This window comes from Asterias amurensis, chromosome 3 (genome assembly GCF_032118995.1).
Source record: "Asterias amurensis chromosome 3, ASM3211899v1".
NCBI classification, from domain to species: domain Eukaryota; kingdom Metazoa; phylum Echinodermata; class Asteroidea; order Forcipulatida; family Asteriidae; genus Asterias; species Asterias amurensis.
The window spans coordinates 15,760,627-15,782,268 of NC_092650.1; the positions used below are offsets into that span (position 1 = coordinate 15,760,627).

General features: G+C 38.4%; 1 protein-coding gene across 1 annotated transcript; it reads left to right on the forward strand.

Annotated features, from left to right (window-relative positions):
- Positions 1–1,914: 1,914 nt before the first annotated feature.
- On the forward strand, positions 1,915–20,764 carry LOC139934652 (oxidative stress-induced growth inhibitor 1-like). Its single transcript, XM_071928975.1, has 6 exons — positions 1,915–2,052; positions 8,004–8,484; positions 9,872–10,011; positions 12,413–12,604; positions 13,244–13,332; positions 14,885–20,764. Exons 2-6 carry the CDS (start codon positions 8,397–8,399, stop codon positions 15,915–15,917), a joined length of 1,542 nt encoding a protein of 513 aa, XP_071785076.1. The 5' UTR covers positions 1,915–2,052; positions 8,004–8,396; the 3' UTR covers positions 15,918–20,764.
- The last annotated feature ends 878 nt before the right edge of the window (positions 20,765–21,642 follow it).

Below are 21,642 nucleotides of genomic sequence, written 5' to 3' on the forward strand. Positions count from 1 at the left end.
ACGACTAAATTTTGCCCGATCTGTCCAGACCACACGAACACATTGTATGTACAAGGTCGAAGTGAGCACCAATTTGAGTCCAAAACTAAACGGCACTAATTGAGGTTTAGGTCAAATATCGCGCACTACTGTCACTGTGTGAACATCAAGCTTCAGTGTGGTCCATTAATATTTCTAGTGACTCTATACAATGAGAACTGTTTTGGGCAAGGAACTGTTTTGGGCAAAGGTTGTTTTAGAATTTTATAAACTTGAATTTTGTTTAATCATATATAAAGCCCAAAGCCTACCTGCAGAGTAATTTTGACCGTCAAATGTACGCTTTCATCAAACCATCAAACATTCTATAAGTGCCATAATTTTCGAGAAAGAAGTAATTTTCAACGAATTTGATTTCGAGACCTCAGATTTAGAACTTGAGGTCTCGAAATCAAGCATCTGAAAGCACACAACTCCGTGTGATATGGGTGTTTTTTTCTTTCATTATTATCTCGCAACTTCGACGACAATTGAGCTCAAATTTTCACAGTTTTTTTATTATTGTATATGTTGAGATACACCGAGTGAAAAGACTGGTCTTTGACAATCAACAAGATATTAAGCCGCTAAAAGAAATGTTTGCTGCCACACGAAGACGTCCGCTCGCTCTGATCTGTGACGTCAAAACACGTAATCTCTATATAACAATGACTGTTTTGAGGTTTAGTTCTTGGTTCTTCTGACATCTCGCAGGAAATTAGACATATTATAATATGATGTGACCTGTGACATCACAATGTTTACAAAGGGGTCATAGAGCCTCCTGATGGACTAATGGACTTCCAGTGCCGACACGATTTGTACACACAGCCCAAATGAAGAAAACATAAAATCTTATATTTTTATGGAGACTGGATTGTCTTATTTTTATAAACTTTTTATATGATGAAAGGGGAAACATCTCAAAACTTGTCAGGCATTAAAACTCTTGGATTTATGTGGAAATTATGACACAAAAAGTCAACTTTCCCAAAAGACAAGTGCAGTATCTTGCCTGCCAGAAACCAGAAAGAATGCATAAGGTCCATTGAGTTATATCATGGAGCAATTATAGTTTATGATAATAAGGTCACACTGATTGTACATTGAAAGCTCACATGGTTTATTTATGGCCGCTTTCCATTCATGTGGGAAGTATGGGGACTGATGGGTGAAGGAAGGTTTACACATTGTACAAGCTTCAAGGAACGAATACAAATTCTTCTTTTTCTATTGACATTTTTTTCTGGTTGTCTGCCGGCCCGAAGTTCGTTGCCCATCACTACAACACCTCCGCTTTTACGCTGACTCAAATTAAAATTTCCCTTCTTCCCTCGAAGCGAATCATAATATGATTGGATCAAAGTTTTGGTCGCTAGGTCAACTTTCGGGTTTTTAAGAAGCTATTATTAAATTTTCATTGGGAAAAAAAGCTTTTTTAACCCAATTGCACGAAAAACCGCCACACTAAAATAAGCACGAACTCATGTCATGATCGCATAGACTAGCGCGCATTGTTCCCTCAGTATTATAGGCCTATTTTTTTATACAAACAGTCTTCGGTCGAAAAATCAAATAACGTGACATGAAATAAAAAAATAATTCTCTTGAAGGTGTCTAAAAACCTAACATTTCCCACTTTGCCACTGTTACACAGAATCAGTATAACCATGGTATAACGCATCTTGACAAAAGACAACACAAACAACACATAACACAACAATGCATGCATATGCAGTGTCAGGTCTTCCTCCATCACTACACGGTAGGGGAGGTCAAGTGACGGTCGTTTGCTAAATTTAAATTTGGTACCCGGCTAAATACAATAATGGGCTGGGCGGAGTGTGTGGTGACAGCTGACCGTGATATAGCTACGCATAATGCAGTTTGCATGCAGCGGGTATTGGGTTGTGGACGATCAAACGGCACGTGTTAATTGTAGGATCGGATCCCCTCAGGAAATTCGTGACGCTGTGACCCAATATCGCCGTTCATTAGCCCGGAGTCCCCCGTGCTTGCTGGCTGCCTTTTACGGTGAGTTAAATCTATTGAAATGTTGTATTGAACAAACACTTAGTTAATAATCAGTTGAATTGTACTCGTTGCAATTTTGGTCGTCATTTGTGGTATTTACGAGTGCAATAATGTGGACATAGATTTACCAGAATGTTCGTGATGAAATAACTCACGTCGAACAGCCTCCATGGTGAACAAGTATATCGTTAACCGTGTACTGTATGGCATGGAGAGTGATTTGGAAAAACCTCGTGTTTTTACTACGTTTACGTTTACGTTGATAACTCTGCAGACGTCTTTTAAGCGAGGACGTTAGACCAAGCGTGCTTAGATCAGACCATGGTGGAATAAATCAGACCATGGAGGTAGGATTATTAGCAATCCTACCTCCTGGGTCCATGATCAGACACATGCTCCATGTCTACGTCCATGCTCCATGGAAAAACAAAATTGAAGAAACTGATTACTGAACATCGATTGATGCCCTCCATGATTTCACCCTATGTTATGTGTTTCCCCCACCATATGTATTGAGAATACAGTACTGTGAGTACAGTACTAGCTATAAACATCCTACTTCTAGAAACACAGAGGAGCCTTATAGTTTCTAGAAGTACCATCCGTAGAGGTAGAATTTTTTCCTCCATGAACCATCTACAATTAACATTATTTGCCTACACACTGTCTGTCCCAGCAAGAAACAGTGGGAAGCTACCATTTACGATCGGTCCTACTACTTGCCGTCAACTCGCCGACTTGCCGTCAAGTCAACTCATTCTCGTGCCGTCAACTCGCTGTCAACTCATTCTCGTGCAGTCAACTCATTAAACTTACATGACAAAATCTATAAAAGGGGCACGGAAGTGTTAAGTTTGGGCTAAATTACATATTTCTCATGGTTTTAGGTAAAAATTCATTCACGACTTTGTGTTGATAAAAAAAAAAGTACCAATCATTGACATCTTAGGCCAAGACTAATCAATGTGAAAAAGCAAGATGGCGGCCGCGGTTTTGCTGCTTCGAGATAATTTTGTCGCGAGAAAAAACTCAATTTTTATTCCAAAATATGACCTACAACTTCTGCGAATTTTCTTTGAGCTGATACTCTACAATTCTATGCTTCTTCTGTGGATTTTAAATGTATATTGGAGGAGTTGACGGCGAGTTGATGGCGCAAGTGAGTTGACGGCAAGTAGTAGGACCCTTTGTGATTATTTATTTTGTGTGGTATTAATTTGTCCGTATTTGTGGAGATTGTTGCTTGAATTGTATAAAAAGTTGTAAACTTGCCCTGCTGTGTTTTTGTGTGTGATCTTTAAAAGTTGCTCTCCTCTAAACTAGGGGAGTCTAGTCTATATTATGCCTTTACCAACTATGTTTACGTATAGAGCATTGAACCGTTATTTTTTAGCTAACTTTAGAAATGTGATATCAATGGATTTAGATGTTAGTTTTTTTCACACGGGAATGTGCCAATAAGAAATTATGTAAATTACTTTTCTACCACACCTATAAAAACTGACTTTCAGTCAGTTGATAATTAGTTATTTTGACCGATTTTCTTTTGACCCACCACCCAAAGTGTTAAAATATTTAGGCCTAAACGTTGACTAATCTGAATTACCCTTTTAAGGACTCAACTTTTAGAGAATGAATGCATACAACAAAGATGCTTGCAAAGGGATATTGTGTGGAAGTGGGAGAGTGCCAGATTAAATAATAATTAATAAGACTTTTTAAATGCGCACATATCCACTTTGCTGGGTGTTCAAGTCGCACTGGCATTAATGTTCTTTTAAAACTAAGTACACATTTATCATGTTTTTATTACATGCTTTTTCCTGCATCAGGAAATCCACTAGACAAGGCTTGCTACTCAAAATTTTCGCCAGAAGAGAAATTGTTACGAGACGGAATCTGAAATGAATGAGTAAAAATTGTCAACTCAATTTTGACCACTGCCTTCATTTGAGCAAGCAGGTTAAGAGAAGATTAATGTCATTCAGTCCTGAGTGATACTTTATGGAGGCAACAAATGCGATTTCCTCCATGCACCCTCTAGTCCTTGCCTCGGTGCCCTTGAATTGCAGTAAAAAATTCTCATTGTTTAGGGTGCTTTTAGGGTGCCCAAGAACGAAGTAATACTCACCAATGGTAGCCAATTCAAGGGTATGACAGGAAATATCGAAACATAGAATTAATAAAAAATATATTGTTCATGACTTTTAAAGGCAGTGGACATTATTGGTAATTACTCAAAATAATTATTAGCACGAAACCTTAAGTTTTCGAGACCTCAAGTTTAGAACTTGAGGTCTCGAAATCAACCATGTCATATTGCACGGAACTTTGTGTGACAAGGGTGTTTTTTCTTTCATTATTATCTCGCAACTTCGACGACCATTTGAGCTCAAATTTTCACAGGTTTGTTATTTCATTCATGTTGAGATACACCAAGTGAGAAAACTGGTCTTTGACAATTACCAATAGTGTCCACTGTCTTTTACTGTCATTGTTAACTGTACTGTCTGATGTTTTGTTGTCAATATGTTAGTTTTTTATTACGGAGATCAACTGATGGCAAAGACAAAATAAATAAAAGCTGGTGAAAAAACTATTGAGGTTTGAACGAAAATTTGGAACGAAAATGAAGCTCTGAACATAATGTTGTTTTAGAATACTGCACAATTACAGTACATTTATTGCATGAATCCACTGTGTGAATGCCTTTTGTGCTCAATGTCAACACTTTTAATTCACTCTTGATTCTACCGTGGGGGTTGAAATGATTCTACTGAACATTGAGCTTAATGTCTGAAAGCCTTGTGCATGCCCTCCTAACCAACCCTGACCCCCCATGCACAAATTCCAACCTGCAATTGTACTTGAATAAGGCAATCGATGTGTGGTGAAGAGGTTTTCAACTAGTGGTTTAGTCCCAACGAGGCATGGTTCTTGATAGTTTTACCGAGGCGGAAGTCGAAGTAAATTATCAAGAACCAAGCCACGGCGGGTTTAAACCACTTGTTGAAAACCGATTCAACACACTTTGATTTCCATTCATAAATACCTTTCGGTCAAAAATCATCAACACTTTTGGTCAAAAAGTAAAATAAATGCACAAATTATAATTATTCAATGTTTTCTTTTAACACAACACCCCTCAAGCTATGAATGGTAAGGCCCTCCGCCGCTCTCGCGTAAAGAACTCCTTCTAAGGGAATGCTGTGGGCGTCGCGCGTATCGCGTGATGTGGCACAACTGTTTCAGCCGTTGCTCTCGACCAATTGGAATGAAGAAACTGTCTTATAAGCATAGTTGCAAGTTTGCGTGTCACGCCCATGTTTCAACACTTTTTACTGGTCATAAACCAAGGTTTATACACACCTACAAAGTAGGCCTACATGTAGAGGCCTACATTTTAAACTGCCAGGGACATTTCTGGGACAAGTGTTGAAGGGAGGGTAGGGTTTGACATTAATTTTCCCTACATTTGTACGTAAGTACTCCCCAAATATGGTCCACTTGACAATTCACCACTTGCAACACTTGAGGATCAGTCAAATTTGTATCCCTAAATTAATTGTACCGATTCTGTTTGTGTGTGTGTGTGTCGATTTTAAAAGCACTCTATTGAACAAAATATTCAACAGTTTGATCAGGGCTAAATAAAGTTGAAATCCCTGTGATCTTGATGAATATGATTTTACCTCGAATTCAAGCCCTTGCTCGCGCAACAAAAAACATAATACAGTAAGTGCCTTCAAACAAATTGCACAAACTGAAATTCCTTTAAAAAAAAACTTGGATATGCGGCTGTCACAAGGTTTAGATTCTACTATTTCTAAGCCTGTGTGATCACGTTTTTGTGTTATTAAACAAAACCTTCCTGAGACAGCCGATCACTCTTTTGTGACAATTTGAGCAAATGATACATTGTACACTATAATGACCCTTTGATATTTCACCAAGAATAATTTATAAAAGGGTGACCGTGTCGGTTGGATATTCTCTGTACATAGACACATGTCTGTCAAAAGTACATTGTCCCTTGCCCTTGACCGGGTAGTTTATGGTCACAGTGAACATTCTAAGGGGTCAGGACAACCAATTCAAAAAATCAATTAAAGGCAGTTGACACTCGGTAATTACTCAAAATAATTATTAGCATAAAACCTTTCTTTTGTCATTGTGAGAAACGGCTTCCTGTTTTCATGAATTTGATTTCGAGACCTTAGAAATCAGAGTTAGAACTTGAGGTCTCGAAATCAACTATCTTAACGCACACAACTTCGTGTGACAAGGGTGTTTTTTCTTTTATTATCTCGCAAGTTTGATGGCCGATTGAGCTAAAATTTGCAAAGGTTTTTTATTGTTGCATATGTTGAGATACAACAACTGTGAAGGCTAGTATTTGACAATTACCAATAGTGTCCACTGCACTAAAAGATATAGAGCAATGTTGTGATCATACTACGATCATATTTTGTAGGGGTCTCAGTACAACCAGTTTTGCTCACAGCCATAGGAAAACAACTGGACGGTGATCTAGACCATGTGGAATGAAAATAAAACCTTCCATCAAACCCCCAAACCTCTTAATTAAAATCATGACATTATGTGTCTGTTTGTTTAAAAGAATAGGATCTTACATGTACATTGGGTTTTTTTCAGCGTAACTTGCTGATTTATCGGCCAAACTGGAACTCTGTTTCTCTTTTGTTTTTTTCTCTTTTTTTTTTACTGTGCCTTGATCGCCTTACATAATGTGTGCATTATACAAGTCTTTAATTATTATTATTATTTTATTAATATCATTTACCTATGAATGAATTAATATTATTATTAAAGTAGCAGGTCTGCCAAGTTTCAGTATATTTCAGTGTCTGCTTGTTTGAAAGAAAAAGAAAAACAAAACAAAAAACATTCACAATTCTGTCCCACTGAGCACTGTAAAAGAACCCTGGATGACTTGCAAAAAATAGTAACCTTGCTGGCGCGATGGCCAACAAAGGGCGAAGCGAAGAATCACTTTTGGTACCATAAGCAAATAAAGTACATAAAGCATGCAACACACTATACAAGGCTTCGTTTAGTGCCTAGCTTGGCTTGCAACTTCGGTAAAGAGTTTATAAAATCCTTGTCATTATCAGAGTTTTTTGGGGGATTATCTTTTATTTACCATCTGATCTGAATAAATACCCTTTGAACTGCCGCAGAAAGTAACATTTTATCTTCAAACCCTAACCATCCCCAACCCATCATAATCTTATTTTCTTGATACTGTGTTCCTGAAGCCAAGGCAGTTTTTTTTCTTAGGGCAACTTTTTGAGGGACATTAAAAAAAAACATTTACTGGAACTTTTCAAAGGGCACCAAGACACTGACCATGGGGCATGGAGGCAATCAGCACCCAGGCCTTCACAAATCAAAGGGTACTGCTTTTATGTGGGATTTGCAAACCACCATACATGCAATAACTTAGAATCCAACAGTTTGGGTAGAATTTTCTGTGGAGTGAGGAAGAATCTTAGTAAATCACTTTAAAAAAAGAATTGTATAATTAAACTGGACTTCAATCTAGGTACATGTATGCTACACTCTAAATGGAACTGATTTACATTTAATCCAAAGGATTGTAATTAGGAACCAATTCATTTTTACAATTAAAATAAAATCTTTTGAGATTTTAATTTTAAATGCTTCGGATCAATGTTAGTAAATCTTTAAATGGATTGGTCACTAACTACAATCCTTTGGATAAACTTTTAAATCCCTCCAATTAAGAGTGTTGTCCTTCATCTGTCATTTTTTTTTTGTCTGGTCCATACAGTCAACAAATTACAAGCCTTGGGGACGACTAGTCCGTTTGATTACATTAAATTAGTTTGTTCCTGTGTCATCACCGTCGCCGAGAGAACCTTGGGAACTGATTTGATGTATTTTGTTTGCACTTCTTTTATTTACAGATACCACATCGTGCGATGCTTGCAGCCATGTAGACCAAACAGACTTACATTAGGCTCAGCGTCCGACCAATGAGACGGGATACTATACTCATCCCAGACTCCAGTCACTCAAAATCCCAGGAGATCTGCTCCGCCTGAGGCTCTCACAATCTCCAGGAAGAGTTTCCTGTGCGGTTTGGAACAAATTAAAAAGTTAAACTTGACCCTGCAACACTTGTAACAGGTCATCAGATCCATCAAGGTCTGCTTCATTTTGAGGTCAAGATCAAACCCACGGACGGTGGGGGAATTTTGAGTATTTGACTGGTGGGTAGAAACTGTTACTTGAAAGGGGAAGATAAGGAGGGCCGGAGAGAGAGAGCGATTAAGACTGGAGAGAGACGGTGCTAAGGAATGGCTGATAAGATCAGCTGTACATCAACCAGTGAAGATTCACCTTACTGTGCCCTGGACCATTGCTATTCACAAGCGGTCGTCATCGGTAAGTGTACATTCCAGGGAGACGATTTCGTCTCCAGAAAGTTTGCATAGCAAAAAAGTAAAGACTTACATAGGCCTAACTTATTTTGATTTGGCACAATCTTCCTCAGGACTTGTCATTAGGGACACTCCTAGTTTCTCTTTCGTAAAAGATCTCTACCCATGTAAAGCTTCTACTTTATGCGTTATGATCTTGATGGAATCGGGCCTTGTAAATTGTAATTGTTTTGCTATATTTACTGTTATGAAGAAATCTAGGTACATTTACTGTGTGGCAGTCAGTGGTTTATATTAGTTTTTTTTCAACCAGTGCATCTGATAAGGGCTTGAATTTTTGGAAAAAAAAGACACAAGACTGCAGAACTTGTGTTGTAACATTTTTACTGGACCAGAATATAAAAGAGTTAAAGGGAAGGTACACTATTGGTAATTGTCAAAGACCAGTGTTCTCACTTGGTGTAATGTATCTCAACATATGTGCATAAAATAACAAACCTGTGAAAATTTGAGCTCAATTGGTCGTCGGAGTTGGGAGAAAATGATTAAAGAAAAAACACCCTTGTTAAACGAATTTGTGTGCTTTCAGATAGGAATAAAAGACTTTTGGCTAGAGGTCTTTTATTATTTTAGTGAGAAATTACTTCTATTTCAAAATCTATGCTACTTCAGAGGAGCCGTTTCTCACAATGTTTTATACCATCAATAGGTCTCCAAGTGCTCGTTACCAAGTCAGTTTTTAAGTTAATATTTGTTTTGAGTAATTACCAAACGTATACCTTCCCTTTAAACAAGCACTCAAAGAAAATTTATAAGTGTACTTTGATACTCTTGATAAAGATTTGAAAGATAATGATCACATGTCAGTCAATATTTGTTTACAAAGGTAACACACAATGAGGTATTTATTCAAATGAAAAACACAAGTCCACAGAGTTTACCAAGAGTTTATACCAGCTGAGCCCTGCTGATCTGGGCCCAATTTCATAGAGCTGCTAAGCACAAAAATTTGCTAAGCATGAAATTTCTACCTTGATGAAAACAAGATTACCAACCATATTTCCACTTGTTGCATATATTGCTTGATACTGGTATTCAGCTGTGGATTGCTTAATCCTGAAAATCACATGGAAATTTGGTTCTCAAGCATGAAATTTATTCCTTGATAAAAACAGGATTACCAACCAAATTTCGATGTGATTTGCCGGATTAAGCAGTCCATAGCTGAACGCTAGTAACAAGCAATATGCAACAAGTGGAAATTTGGTTGGTAATCTTTTTTGCAAATTTTTGTGCTCAGCAGCTCTATGGAATTGGGTCCAGATCTTACTTTGAAAAATTTAAGATTCCAGTTTGAGCAAATAATTTGATTTATGTTTTATTTATTCCAGGCAATGGACCGTCAGGTATAAGCCTGTCTTACATGCTATCGGGACATTGGCCGTACTATACCAGTGAAGAGCCCCATCCCGATCCATACCTACATGCAAGGTTACTCCAAGGGGACGAAGAGGAGTCACTTATTCAACAGGTAAGAACTAAGTAAAATTTGAAACTTTGCATGGTGGAAATACGATATAGAAAGGTTTGCAGTAACACCATTATCTCTAAATGAGTTGGGGTGGTTCTGAAAAGAAGCGTTTGTTTCAACTCGGCGTTTCGATCAGTATGCTCTGATCTTCTTCAAGCTTTCTCCAGAAGACGATCAGAGCATACTCATCGTCAAACACCATGTAATGACTATCTCTAATGAGTTGGGGTGGTTCTGACAAGAACGGTTGGTTTCAACTCGACGTTTCCATCAGTATGCTCTGATCTTCTTCTAGAGAAAAAAAAAAAAAAGAGAAAAAAACTTAAGGTAAGAACTAGTTTCTTTCCAAGTTAGAAATAGAGCGACCAAGAAAGAATAATAGAGCGGAGAAAACTTTCAGCAAGGTTGGCACTCACCAGCACTCAACACAGAAGTCTATGAAAGATCAGGGCCCAATTTCATAGAGCTGCTAAGCAAGAAAATTTGCTTAGCATGAAATGAAGTCTCTGAAAGATCAGGGCCCAGTGTCATAGAGCTGCTAAGCACAAAAATTTGCTTAGCATGAAATGAAGTCTATGAAAGATCAGGGCCCAATTTCATAGAGCTGCTAAGCACGAAAATCTGCTTAGCATGAAATGAAGTCTCTGAAAGATCAGGGCCCAATTTCATAGAGCTGCTAAGCACGAAAATTTGCTTAGCATGAAATCTCTTACTTAATAACAACAGGATTACCAACCAAATTTCCATGTGATTTTCAGGAAGCAAACAACAGCTGATTACTAGTAACAAGCAATGTATATGTAACAAATAGAATTTTTTTTGTTAATCCTATTTTTATCAAGAAAGAAATTTCATGCTAAGAAAATTGTTGTGCTTAGCAGCTCTATGAAATTGGGCCCTGCTCTGGGTTAGTAGAATATAAAGCAAGATAAGTTCTCATACATGTCATAAGAACATAATTTACCCAGCAAGAACATGTAGATACACATATGGTGTTACTGTAGGCAACATTCTTTGCCAGGGGCGCGTTCCACTCGCGCAAACGACTCGCACTGTTTGCGCAAACGTTTTTCATCTTTTGAACGATTGGTGCGTATATGCCATGTCAATATGGCGGCGCCCTGAAATGAAGATGGCGCGCACCATACGTAGTTTTTTAAAAAACTTCGTTTTTGCTGTAATAGTCCTCTTTTTGACATCATTACATCAACTAATTAACTTTGTTATTTCAAATCTGCATTATCATCCACAGAAAATACAATGTAGTTATGTTTGTGACAAAGAAATAATACCGTATGCTTGTCCGCCATTTTAAAAACCACTCGCCAACACCTCAGAAGTATGTTCGCACAAAGTTGCATAAAGTTGCGCACGATAGGTAGTATTTTTAAAAACTTTGTTTTTGCTGTAATAGTCCTCTTTTTGACATCATTACATCAACTAAATAACTTTGTTATTCCAAATCTGCATTATCATCGACAGAAAATACAATGTAGTTATGTTTGTGACAAAGAAATAATACCGTATGCTTGTCCGCCATTTTAAAAACCACTCGCCAACACCTCAGAAGTATGTTCGCATAAAGTTGCATAAAGTTGCGCACGATACGTAGTATTTTTGAAATCTTTGTTTTTGCTGTAATAGTCCTCTTTTTGACATCATTACATCAACTAAATAACTTTGTTATTCCAAATCTGCATTATCATCCACCGAAAATACAATGTAGTTATGTTTGTGACAAAGAAATAATACCGCATGCTTGTCCGCCATTTTAAAAACCACTCGCCAACACCTCAGAAGTATGTTTGTGCAAAATTGCCAACGTTCGCCAACGGTGGTGGCGAACAACTCGTTCCACTTGAAATTGTTGGCGAACGTGCGCAACTGTTGGCAACGTTTGCGCGAGTGGAACGCACCCCAGGCCTGGACCAAATGGAGGCTGCGGAGGCCATGGGCTCTGTTGCCCCTGGTCTTGGCCTTTGGGCCCCTTCAAAACATTCCAATAGAATTTAAGATTTTCCAATGGATGTGTCCTTTGCAATATGGAAATGGTCTTGCCCTCTCATCAAAGATGATATTCCAAACCAACAAAGTTACACGTACTTTGTTGTGCACCAGTTGCAACAATGCAACCTTCTGTTAAGCTAGATTTGTCTGTGCTTAGCAAGGTTCTATGCTTACAGTCTTTATGAAATTGGCCCCTGCTACTTGACACATCTAAGATATGGGTTTTAAAAAAAGAGCTTGTGTGATCATTATGTTATAAGGCAAGACTTTTCTGTTTCTAGAAAGTTGTTATGTTACACGAAACTGGCCCCTGGTATTTGATACTTTCTCTGAGATCCGAGTTAAAGAGAAAGAGCATGTTCGATCAAATTTTTTGTTGTTTTTCGTTTGATAGGATCTTGAGTTGCTTAGTAGTGGACTAGAGGGCCGGTCACTGAACCCGGTGTCCCTGCTGTTTGACAACTTGTATCAGCCGAATGCAGACTTTGACGATGACCAGAAGACGCGTCTGGAGTGGAGATTCGATTCCTCCAAGGCTGTCAATCACAGGGTACTAGGGAAGGGGCAAGCAGGCGGATCATGGAGGGTAAGTTAGAAGACGAAGTCACTTTAAGCTCTTTATGGATCATTGATTTTTAAACTTGTTAATCACCATACGTGCAGACAGTCCACATGATGCTATCAAGCAAACTGAGTGTTTTGTTGGCTCGGTTAATTTTTTAAAGAAAACTACATTCGAATATGGCATAATCTCTACCTAAATACTGTTAAAATTCAAAAAATGAGATGCGAGTCAGTAAAGTTGCTTCTTTTCAGTTCTCTACCAAAGAATTTGCCCTTGGTATGTCCCTTTATCCAGGGGAATGATTTTCCATAAAAATAATAGTATTTTTAAATTTTGTTTTCTTAAGTTCATTCTTAAAAAAAAACACAAAGATATAACCAAAGAGAATGCTCCAGACTACAGACTAGGGCTATGAAAACCCAAGATATATTTATACTAGTAGGCTTCCCACTCGCAAGCTTTTGCACTTGCAAAACATTCGCGCTTTGCGCTCCCAGTGTAGGGTTTTTACAATAGCCTATAATATCCCTGTTTATCCTATTTTCTTCTAATAATAATAATAACAATATTAATAAAAGACTTGTAATTGGCACGTATCCAACCTGTTGGGTGTTCAAGGCGCAAAAAAGACAATTCCAAATCTCGCTTGTCATGTTTCAGGATATGGAGGACTCTGTACGCACTCTGAGCCTGGGACGCTGGATGGAACTACCAGGGATGAACTTCCCTGACTGGGTAGCTGACTACAGGTAAATAAACAAATAATAACAACATCAACACAAACTGATGGCAAATGACTGATGTCAAACGCTTATAAAAAAGTCAAGGGTGCCATATTAATAGACACTTTTTAAAATTAGAATCAGAGTGGCATGAATACAAGTTCAAATGTATAAAAACCACTCCATGTGATTACAGCGGAGTGTTGTTGCCATCAAAGTGGAATGTTGACTTGAGAGATCCCAACTTGGCAAATAATGGGTTGGAGTTGTTAAGTGGTCGGCCAAAGGTCGGCTTTCAGTGAAAGGTGGACCCAGTTTAAACAAACTTAGTGTAGCTATCGTTGCTTGGATAGTGGTATATATAATTTGTAATGGTTCAAACACTGGGAGAGCGTGTTGTTCAAGCGTGATATTCTTCCTACTTTTAGTCTAATATCCATTTTTTTTTTTTTTTTTTTTTTTTTTGTGCTTAAAGGTACACCTTTGGTAATTGTCAAAGACCAGTCTTCTCACTTGGTGTATCCCATCATATATGCATAAAACAACAAGCCTGTGAAAATTTGGGCTCAATTGGTCATCAAAGTTGATTGAAAGATACAACTTTCAAAACAAACAAAGCGTAGGTCTACAATTTTTAATTGTTGAAGCCGAATGCTAGTAATTTTACTACCTTGCAGTAGCACTGCTGCGTTACCAAAGACACGCGCACGCAGTTTTTACTCGGCTTTTTTGTTCCATCCAAAAAGTACCATTGCACGCTGGCAGCGTGCAATGGTACTTTTCGGATGGAACGAAAAAGCATGGTGAGTGACTAAGCGTGCAATGGTACTTTTATTTGCTATCATGTGACGGACAATCCTCCAATCAAATGGCAAGGATATGCTTGGGTGTTATATAAAATAATATTAGCGGCAGTGAAGTTCCTGTAGCTCACTAGGGTGGGGGGTTTACTGTTTACTCGAGTTGGGGTTTTCGGCCCAGTGGGGTTTAGGGTAGGGGGCTAAACAGGGTTTTTGGTTGAGGGCTCATAAGGGTTTGGGGTTAAAGGCAGTGGACACTATTGGTAATTACTCAAAATAATTGTTAGCATAAACCCTTACTTGGTGACAAGTAATGGGAGAGGTTGATAGTATAAAACATTGTGAGAAACGGCTCCTTCTGAAGTGAAGTAGTTTTTGAGAAAGAAGTATTTTTCCATTTGATTTCTTGAAATCAGGCATCTGAAAGCACACAACTTCGTGTGACAAGGGTGTTTTTCAGTTTTATAGTTATCACGCAACTTCAACGACAAATTGAGCTAAAATTTTCACAGGTTTGTCAATATATGCATACCGGTACATGTTGATTTTTTTTTTTTTTTTCGGGGGGGGGGGGGGAAGGTTTGTCTGAGGTTTTATAGTATTCTGTTTATGGACTAGTGTATACTTCATTTTCTTTCTTTCATAAATTGAAGTAATGGATATGAAAACCAAAAGTGTTTAAGATGCATGTGAAACTTGCACAGTCAGTTGTGGACGCATGAACGATTATGAACTATGTATAATTGAGCATTTATTTATTATATTTTTTTTTTCCTTAGGGAGCGTGTAGGTAAAGTCAATGACACCAACGGCAGAGCCTCACTGGGTGAAGTCTCTCGCTACTATAAGGAGTATGTCGAGTTCACAGGGTTGGAGAAGTCTTTCAGACCCTACACCCTGGTCACGTCGGTTCAACAGCTCAAAGGAAGACGGGTCATCAACAGCGAGAGTGGGGAGCCAGAGATCCAGTGTCCACGATGTCGCAAGTATGAGGGTCAGAAAATCTTTGAGGTGAAGGGTCACTTTGTAGCGGACACGACATGTTGCGACCGGTCGGTTAGCGCGAGAGACACGTTCACGATACTGACCCCTAACGTTATTCTGGCGACGGGGATGTTGGGTATTCCGAACCGTCTTGAGGTACCCGGTGAGGATCTTCCGTACGTCTTGTACAGCCTCAAGGATCTAGAAGCGGCGATTCAGAAGGAGGACGTACATTCTAATTCGGATCCTATCCTCATCATCGGTTCTGGTCTCAACGCCGCCGATGCAGTCCTCACTGCTATGAGCGCAGGGGTACCGGTGGTCCACGCCTTCCGACGCTCCGCCTCCGATAAGGAACTCATTTTTTCCAAACTGCCAAAGTCCATGTATCCGGAGTACCACAGAGTGCACCGGTTGATGAAGGAGCTTGAATTCAGCGCCGAATTCGTTGATGACTTGAGCTACAGGAGTCTGCAACAGAGCACGGTACATGAATTTAAGCCAAACCACAGGGTAGCTATTAAGGGTCAGAAAGGCTGCGGGTACTTGCAGGTGTCTGTGGCCGTTGTGCTGATCGGCTCGCGACCAGATCTCTCCTTCCTGCCCAATGAGGGTAAACATCTAGGGGTGAGAGAGGAGCTGGCACCCATCTCGTATCAGAACAATCCCATTGATGTCAACCCGTACACGATGGAGGCGCGCGCGGAGCCAGGCTTGTACGCCATGGGACCGCTAGTTGGCGATAACTTTGTAAGGTTTGCTAAAGGCGGGGCTCTCGCCGTTGCAAGTCACATCTACAGTAAAACACACGGTGCACGTGAAACCTAGCAGGGTATTAGTTTCTTTCCCAGCATTATTTAAAAACAGTTTTTTTTTAATTGTATGTTACTGTGCCTTGTTAGGATTTCAAATCTAAGACCTGCAATTTAAAGGTATTGTACGATTGGTAGCGATGACAAAATAGTGGCAGACGTTGTTCATGTTTTGGTAAAGCTGTTTCTGGCCGTTATGTTCTCGAAAGAGTTAACAATGATGTTTGTTAATACCGTTTAATACCTTTAACAAGACAGTGGATACTATTGGTAATTGTCAAAGACCAGTCTTTTCACTTGGTGGTGTATCTCAATATATGCATAAAATAACCTGTCAAAATTTTAGCTCAATTGGTCGTCGAAGTTACGAGATAATAATGGATGAAAAAATATTGATTTCGAGACCTCAAATTCTAAATCTGAGGTCTCGAAATCAAGTTCATGGAAAATTACTTTTTCTTGAAAACTACGTCCTCTCATAGGAGCATTTCTCACGATGTTTTTATACTATCAACAGCTCTCCTTTACTCTCCATGCTACAAATTATTCTGAATAATTACCAATAGTGTCCACTGCCTTTAAAGCATTTCGAACCAAAGGAAAATGTTCATAATACTCAATGCAGAGGAATGTTCTGTTCAAGTGACGAATTAGCTCAGGGCCTTTTTCATCAAGCGGAGCTAGGAGGTTGTAGGTCTGTATTCTTTCCTATTTTCCACTCGTTTTTTTTTTAAAACAAAATAATTTTGTTTCTTAAAACAGTAAATCATTGATACATTTTTCCAATCAATGTCTCAATTGAAACTTTGATATAATAAGCTTGTTAGCATGAAACCGTTTTTAAATTTTGTTGTCAACCGGCCACAAATGGGTGAGACAGTAAGTTGGAATTGATTCAAAAAGATTTGGCAACAAAAATTGTATTGGTTGTTGGTTGTTGCCAATATCTGGTGGGTGTATGAGAAAGAACATCATGTAAGAAACAAATTGCAATAAAACTATTGAGAGGTTAAAATACAGTGTTGTGCAAGACATTCTTCATGTTCTTGTTGAGTTGGTTAAACATCTTTGGTTATACATTACCAACGGACGTGTACACACTCAACGCTAAACAAGTTGCACTAGTCCACGGATAGAGGGCTTTTCTGTAAGCCACAAACCAGAGTCGTGTATTGGGAGAGTTATGACAACTTGCAATTAGAAGCCATTTTGTTCCTCAAGAAATGCATGGGCGATCATGGGGTGCCAGACTAGTCTGCCTATTTGGTTGTGCTGCATTTGGAGACAACATGGCGTCCAGCAAGCACATAACCAAAGAAAACTGGTTCCTCCATGTTGCAACTCTCTCAATAAGCCTTTTTGAGGTATGGCGGACGTGATACGCGCGCGTCACACGCCGCGACTGATGCCACGCTCACCATACTGGTGGGCATTAGATTTACGTGTAAACGCCGCGTCGCCTAAAATGCGCACTTCACTGAATAACATGCGTTCTATTTCTATGGTCAATACGCACAAATTTACCACAACTTTACAGTGTTGTAGCATTGTGTCCGCCATACTTCAAAAAGGCTTATACACAAGGTTGTTTTGGAGTGTGGTGGGTGATCTGGAAGTTTTTCCAATCAGCACCCTTTATCATTTGTTGTTATGCGGGTAAGAGTATGAGCAAATAAACCAAATGTTCCTATAATTTTTAAATTGTAGTATTGGTTAGGAACAGTTATGTTGGGCATGTTCGTTTCTTTTTATGAGATTCAAATTTTAGAAAAATTCATTGGGAGTGTTTTGTGAATGCTGGGTTTAGAGGTGTTTTGTACAAATTATGAAGTATTTTTGAAAGCACTGTTAATTCCATTTGAATGTGTAAATTATGTTTGATGTACTTTAGTCAGGCAGGAATTGATGAAGTTAGTGTACATCAGGAATATTTTTAAAGAATGTACAATGTTAGTTACATATTTATAAAATAAATATTGCACTGTCAACTCTAACAAAAATAGGCAGGGTATACCTTTGTGGTAATTGCTCCACAACTTCATGACAATAGAAACTTGCTTGGTAAACATCACTGGAGAGCTGTATAATTGTCAGTATAAAACATTGTTAGAGTAGAACTAAACCCTTTTGAAGTAACGTAGTTACAAAGAAAAGTCTTTTTTTCACCCCAAAATGTTGAAGGTTTTATCAGACATCTGAAAGCACACAATTTTACGCATAATGTTTTTCTTCTTTAATTTTCTTCTTTAATTTTCTTCTTTGCAATTTCGATGATCAATTGACCCCAAATTTTCCCAAATTGAAACCTACCTATTATTATAATTATTATTCTAACTGATTGCTTTTCTTTTTTTTACTATTGCTATCTAATTTGACACTGCTATATTTAAAAGTATAAATATTTTTTAATGAAACTTTTTCGGTTTTACCTTATAATCTAAAATGTATGGTTATTTAAGAAATTAACCTATTATTAGAATTATCATTCTAATTGGTCGCTTTTTTTGTTGTTACGTTGAATCAGGGTGTTCTTGCAACAAATTTTAATTTAAAATGTAAACAAAATCCAAAAGTTATAATGGAATTTGGTTGTATCTTCATCTCTCAGCATTGAAACATTGTATGCAATTATTAGTTGCGATAATCATAAACCCTCCTATTATGCAAAGTACTTCACAAACCTTGCAGAGACCAGACAGCTACATTATTAAAAATTATACTCATTCAAGGGTATTTCTGAACCACAAGATCCACCGTGGGAGATTTCAATCCTGTGGCGTGTCGTGGCTGAGCGGATAAGAGCACCAGACTCAAGCTTTGGTGCTTTTGTTCAGCAGAGTGTGGGTTTGAATCCCGGTCGTGACACTTGTGTCCTTGAGCAAGACACTTCACTATAATTGCTTCTCTCCATCCGGGGGTAAAAGGGTGCCTGCGAGGGCAGAGATGGAATTAGCTTAGTGCGCTACATATTTGGCAGCACAGTCTGTATACTCCCCAGGGAGCTGAGATGGTTTAAGGAATGATTTAAGGCCCAGTGACCAGGGGTACTAAAGTTGGAAGCTCTTCTAGATGCCCTTTGGATGTATACAGCCCTGTATAAAAACTGATCATTGTTATCAGCATCGATATCGGAAAATTATTTAGGTAGTACAGGTCACACAAAATGGGCAAGAGTGTATTTGAAGGGTGATAACTGGGCCCAATTTCATGGCTCTGCTTACCGCCAAATTCTGCGCTTACGATCATGATTTGCACTAGCCTTGTTAGCGCAAAATGCCTAGTAACGTGGATTATGCACGCGCAGAAGCCAAAATTCGCAGCTAACTTGTGAAATACACTTGCCGTAAGCACAGAATTCCCTGCTTTCGTAAGCGCCGATTCTGTGCTTACGGTAAACAGCCATAAAATTGGGCCCAGGTAGATTGTACCAGGCCTTGAATTACATGGAGGCTATCTATTTCTGGGTGTAGAACTTACAGAGAGAGACTAGGCTTATCTTTCAGAATACTGGACAACAATTTTGTATCAAGATTTATTCGGTGATAACAAATAACTAATAAAAAAGACAACACACATCATAACAGCTTCTCTTCTGTGTTAATTTGTTTGTTGCTGGATTTATGAATGTTATTATGATGATAGTGGTGGGGGCTAGTCAATCTTACTTGCAACTGAGAAGTTCAATAGCGAAGTGCCTTGCTTCATACGTTTGTATGGTGCCCTTTAACATCCAGCACAAGAACAGCATTTTTATCAATAAAGGCCTTAAAGACAGTGTACACTATTGGTAATTGTCAAAGACTAGCCTTCACAGTTGGTGTATCTCAACATATGGATAAAATAACAAACCTGTGAAAATTTTAGCTCAATCGGTCATCGAACTTGAGAGATAATAATGAAAGAAAAAAACACCCTTGTCACACGAAGTTGTGTGTGTTTAGATGGTTGATTTCGAGACCTCAAGTTCTAAATCTGAGGTCTCAAAATCAAATTCGTGGAAAATTACTTCTTTCTCAAAAACTAAGGCACTTCAGAGGGAGCCGTTTCTCACAATGTTTTATACTATCAAGTTCTCCCATTACTCGTTACCAAGAAAGGTTTTATGCTAATAATTATTTTGAGTAATTACCAATAGTGTCCACTGCCTTTAAAATGGAAAAATGGCAAGGGGTAAGTCCAGCATTTTTATCAAATTTAGGCCTTAAAATGAAAAAATGGCAAGGGGTAAGTCCAGCATGCCTTTCAAAATAATGATTAAACTAAGCATGACTTTCAAAATATCCATTAACATGTAAAACCTGTTTAATCATTATATATAACAACATTTAATTTTGAACCCCAGGCATCTGAAAGCACACAATTCTACGTATAAAGTGGCATTTTTTCTTCCATAAAATATTTCCTCCCAACTTTGGATGAGCAATTGAACCCAAGTTTTCACAGGTTTGTTATTTTATGCACATAATATTTGGTTACACCAAGTGAAGCAACTTGCCTTTGACAATTACCAAAAGTATACCCTGCATGTAAGAATGACTGGTATGGGGTGAAGCCATAATAATAAAAACCTAAAAAGGGATATAAAATGACACTTTAATGAGGCCATGGTGGCTGCTAGCGGCTGGTACCGAGGTGTCGAAATATCCAGTTCAACTTGCCACCATCATACATCGCTTTATATAATGCTCAGAATGTTGTTGTATATTTTTTATCTGGACAATTAACAGTGCAACAAGATAAGCCACATCTGGGCAGTAATAAGAATGATTAAACAAGACCATTACACAGAGCTAATCTTACAATTGATCTTAAGATTTGTATCAATCTTTAATTGCTACGCAAAGTGTGACAACACAATATAAATCACTATGGCAACACTGACAACTCATCTAACAGGGGGATCCAAGGTAAAATTTAGTTTTGTGATGCACACACATTATCAGGCGTGATATTTGGTCCCTGGAAACAATTAGGACAACTTTCTTGAGCACACAAGGGCAGACCTATAAGTATCTGCTATTTATAAAAACAATTTAGTTTTTTTTTTCCTTAAGGGCTAAACAAAACTTCAGTGATCTGTTTTAAGTAGGAATAATATCATGCCTGTTTTACGTTAGATGAAGTGCTAATAAAAATGGGGGAAAATCTTAAGCCCTTTTCACACCGATTCTCTTATCCTCAGGGAATACAGCCTTGGGGGAGGCCCCAGGACTGGCGCAATTTCACACTTAGTCCCTATATTCCACGGGGTTCCGGTTTAAAGAATACCCAAAGGTTTTACCGATTACCCCTTCTCCGGAGCAGGGGAGGCTAGTCTCCAGGGTATGCAAGTTTCCCAAGCAGAAAGTGATCATGCTGTGAAAAGGATGGTCGTTATTCCCTGGGCAATCCCGGAGTATAGAGTAGTGTGAACGGGGTTTTGGAAGTCCCTAACCTCAAGTTAAAACGGTGTAAAATGTAAAAATCCAAATATATTTGATGAAATACATTGTCAGTAGTTTTTGTTTGGATAATTCTTAGTTCATTCCTGAATGTTGATGGTGTTCCATCAGAACAGCACTGCATTTGAACTTTTGACTGTAATGTACATACCTCTTTGCATTTGATGACGTCAAATTTCAAAATGAGAGTATCAGATAAAATAAGAGCTATAATGTGCTTAGTGCAGTCTGTTTGGATTTTGAAAAACTACCTTTTTTCCTTCATAATTTGGAGCGCCTGGTAAAATGGTGCTAACTGAT

Excerpts from the sequence above, each read along its gene's own strand:
- LOC139934652 (XM_071928975.1), top strand. The coding sequence starts at position 8,397 with ATGGCTGATAAGATCAGCTGTACATCAACCAGTGAAGATTCACCTTAC. Across the intron at positions 12,605-13,243 it reads AAGCAGGCGGATCATGGAGG|GATATGGAGGACTCTGTACG; the intron begins GTAAGTTAGAAG and ends GTCATGTTTCAG. Across the intron at positions 13,333-14,884 it reads GACTGGGTAGCTGACTACAG|GGAGCGTGTAGGTAAAGTCA; the intron begins GTAAATAAACAA and ends TTTTTTCCTTAG.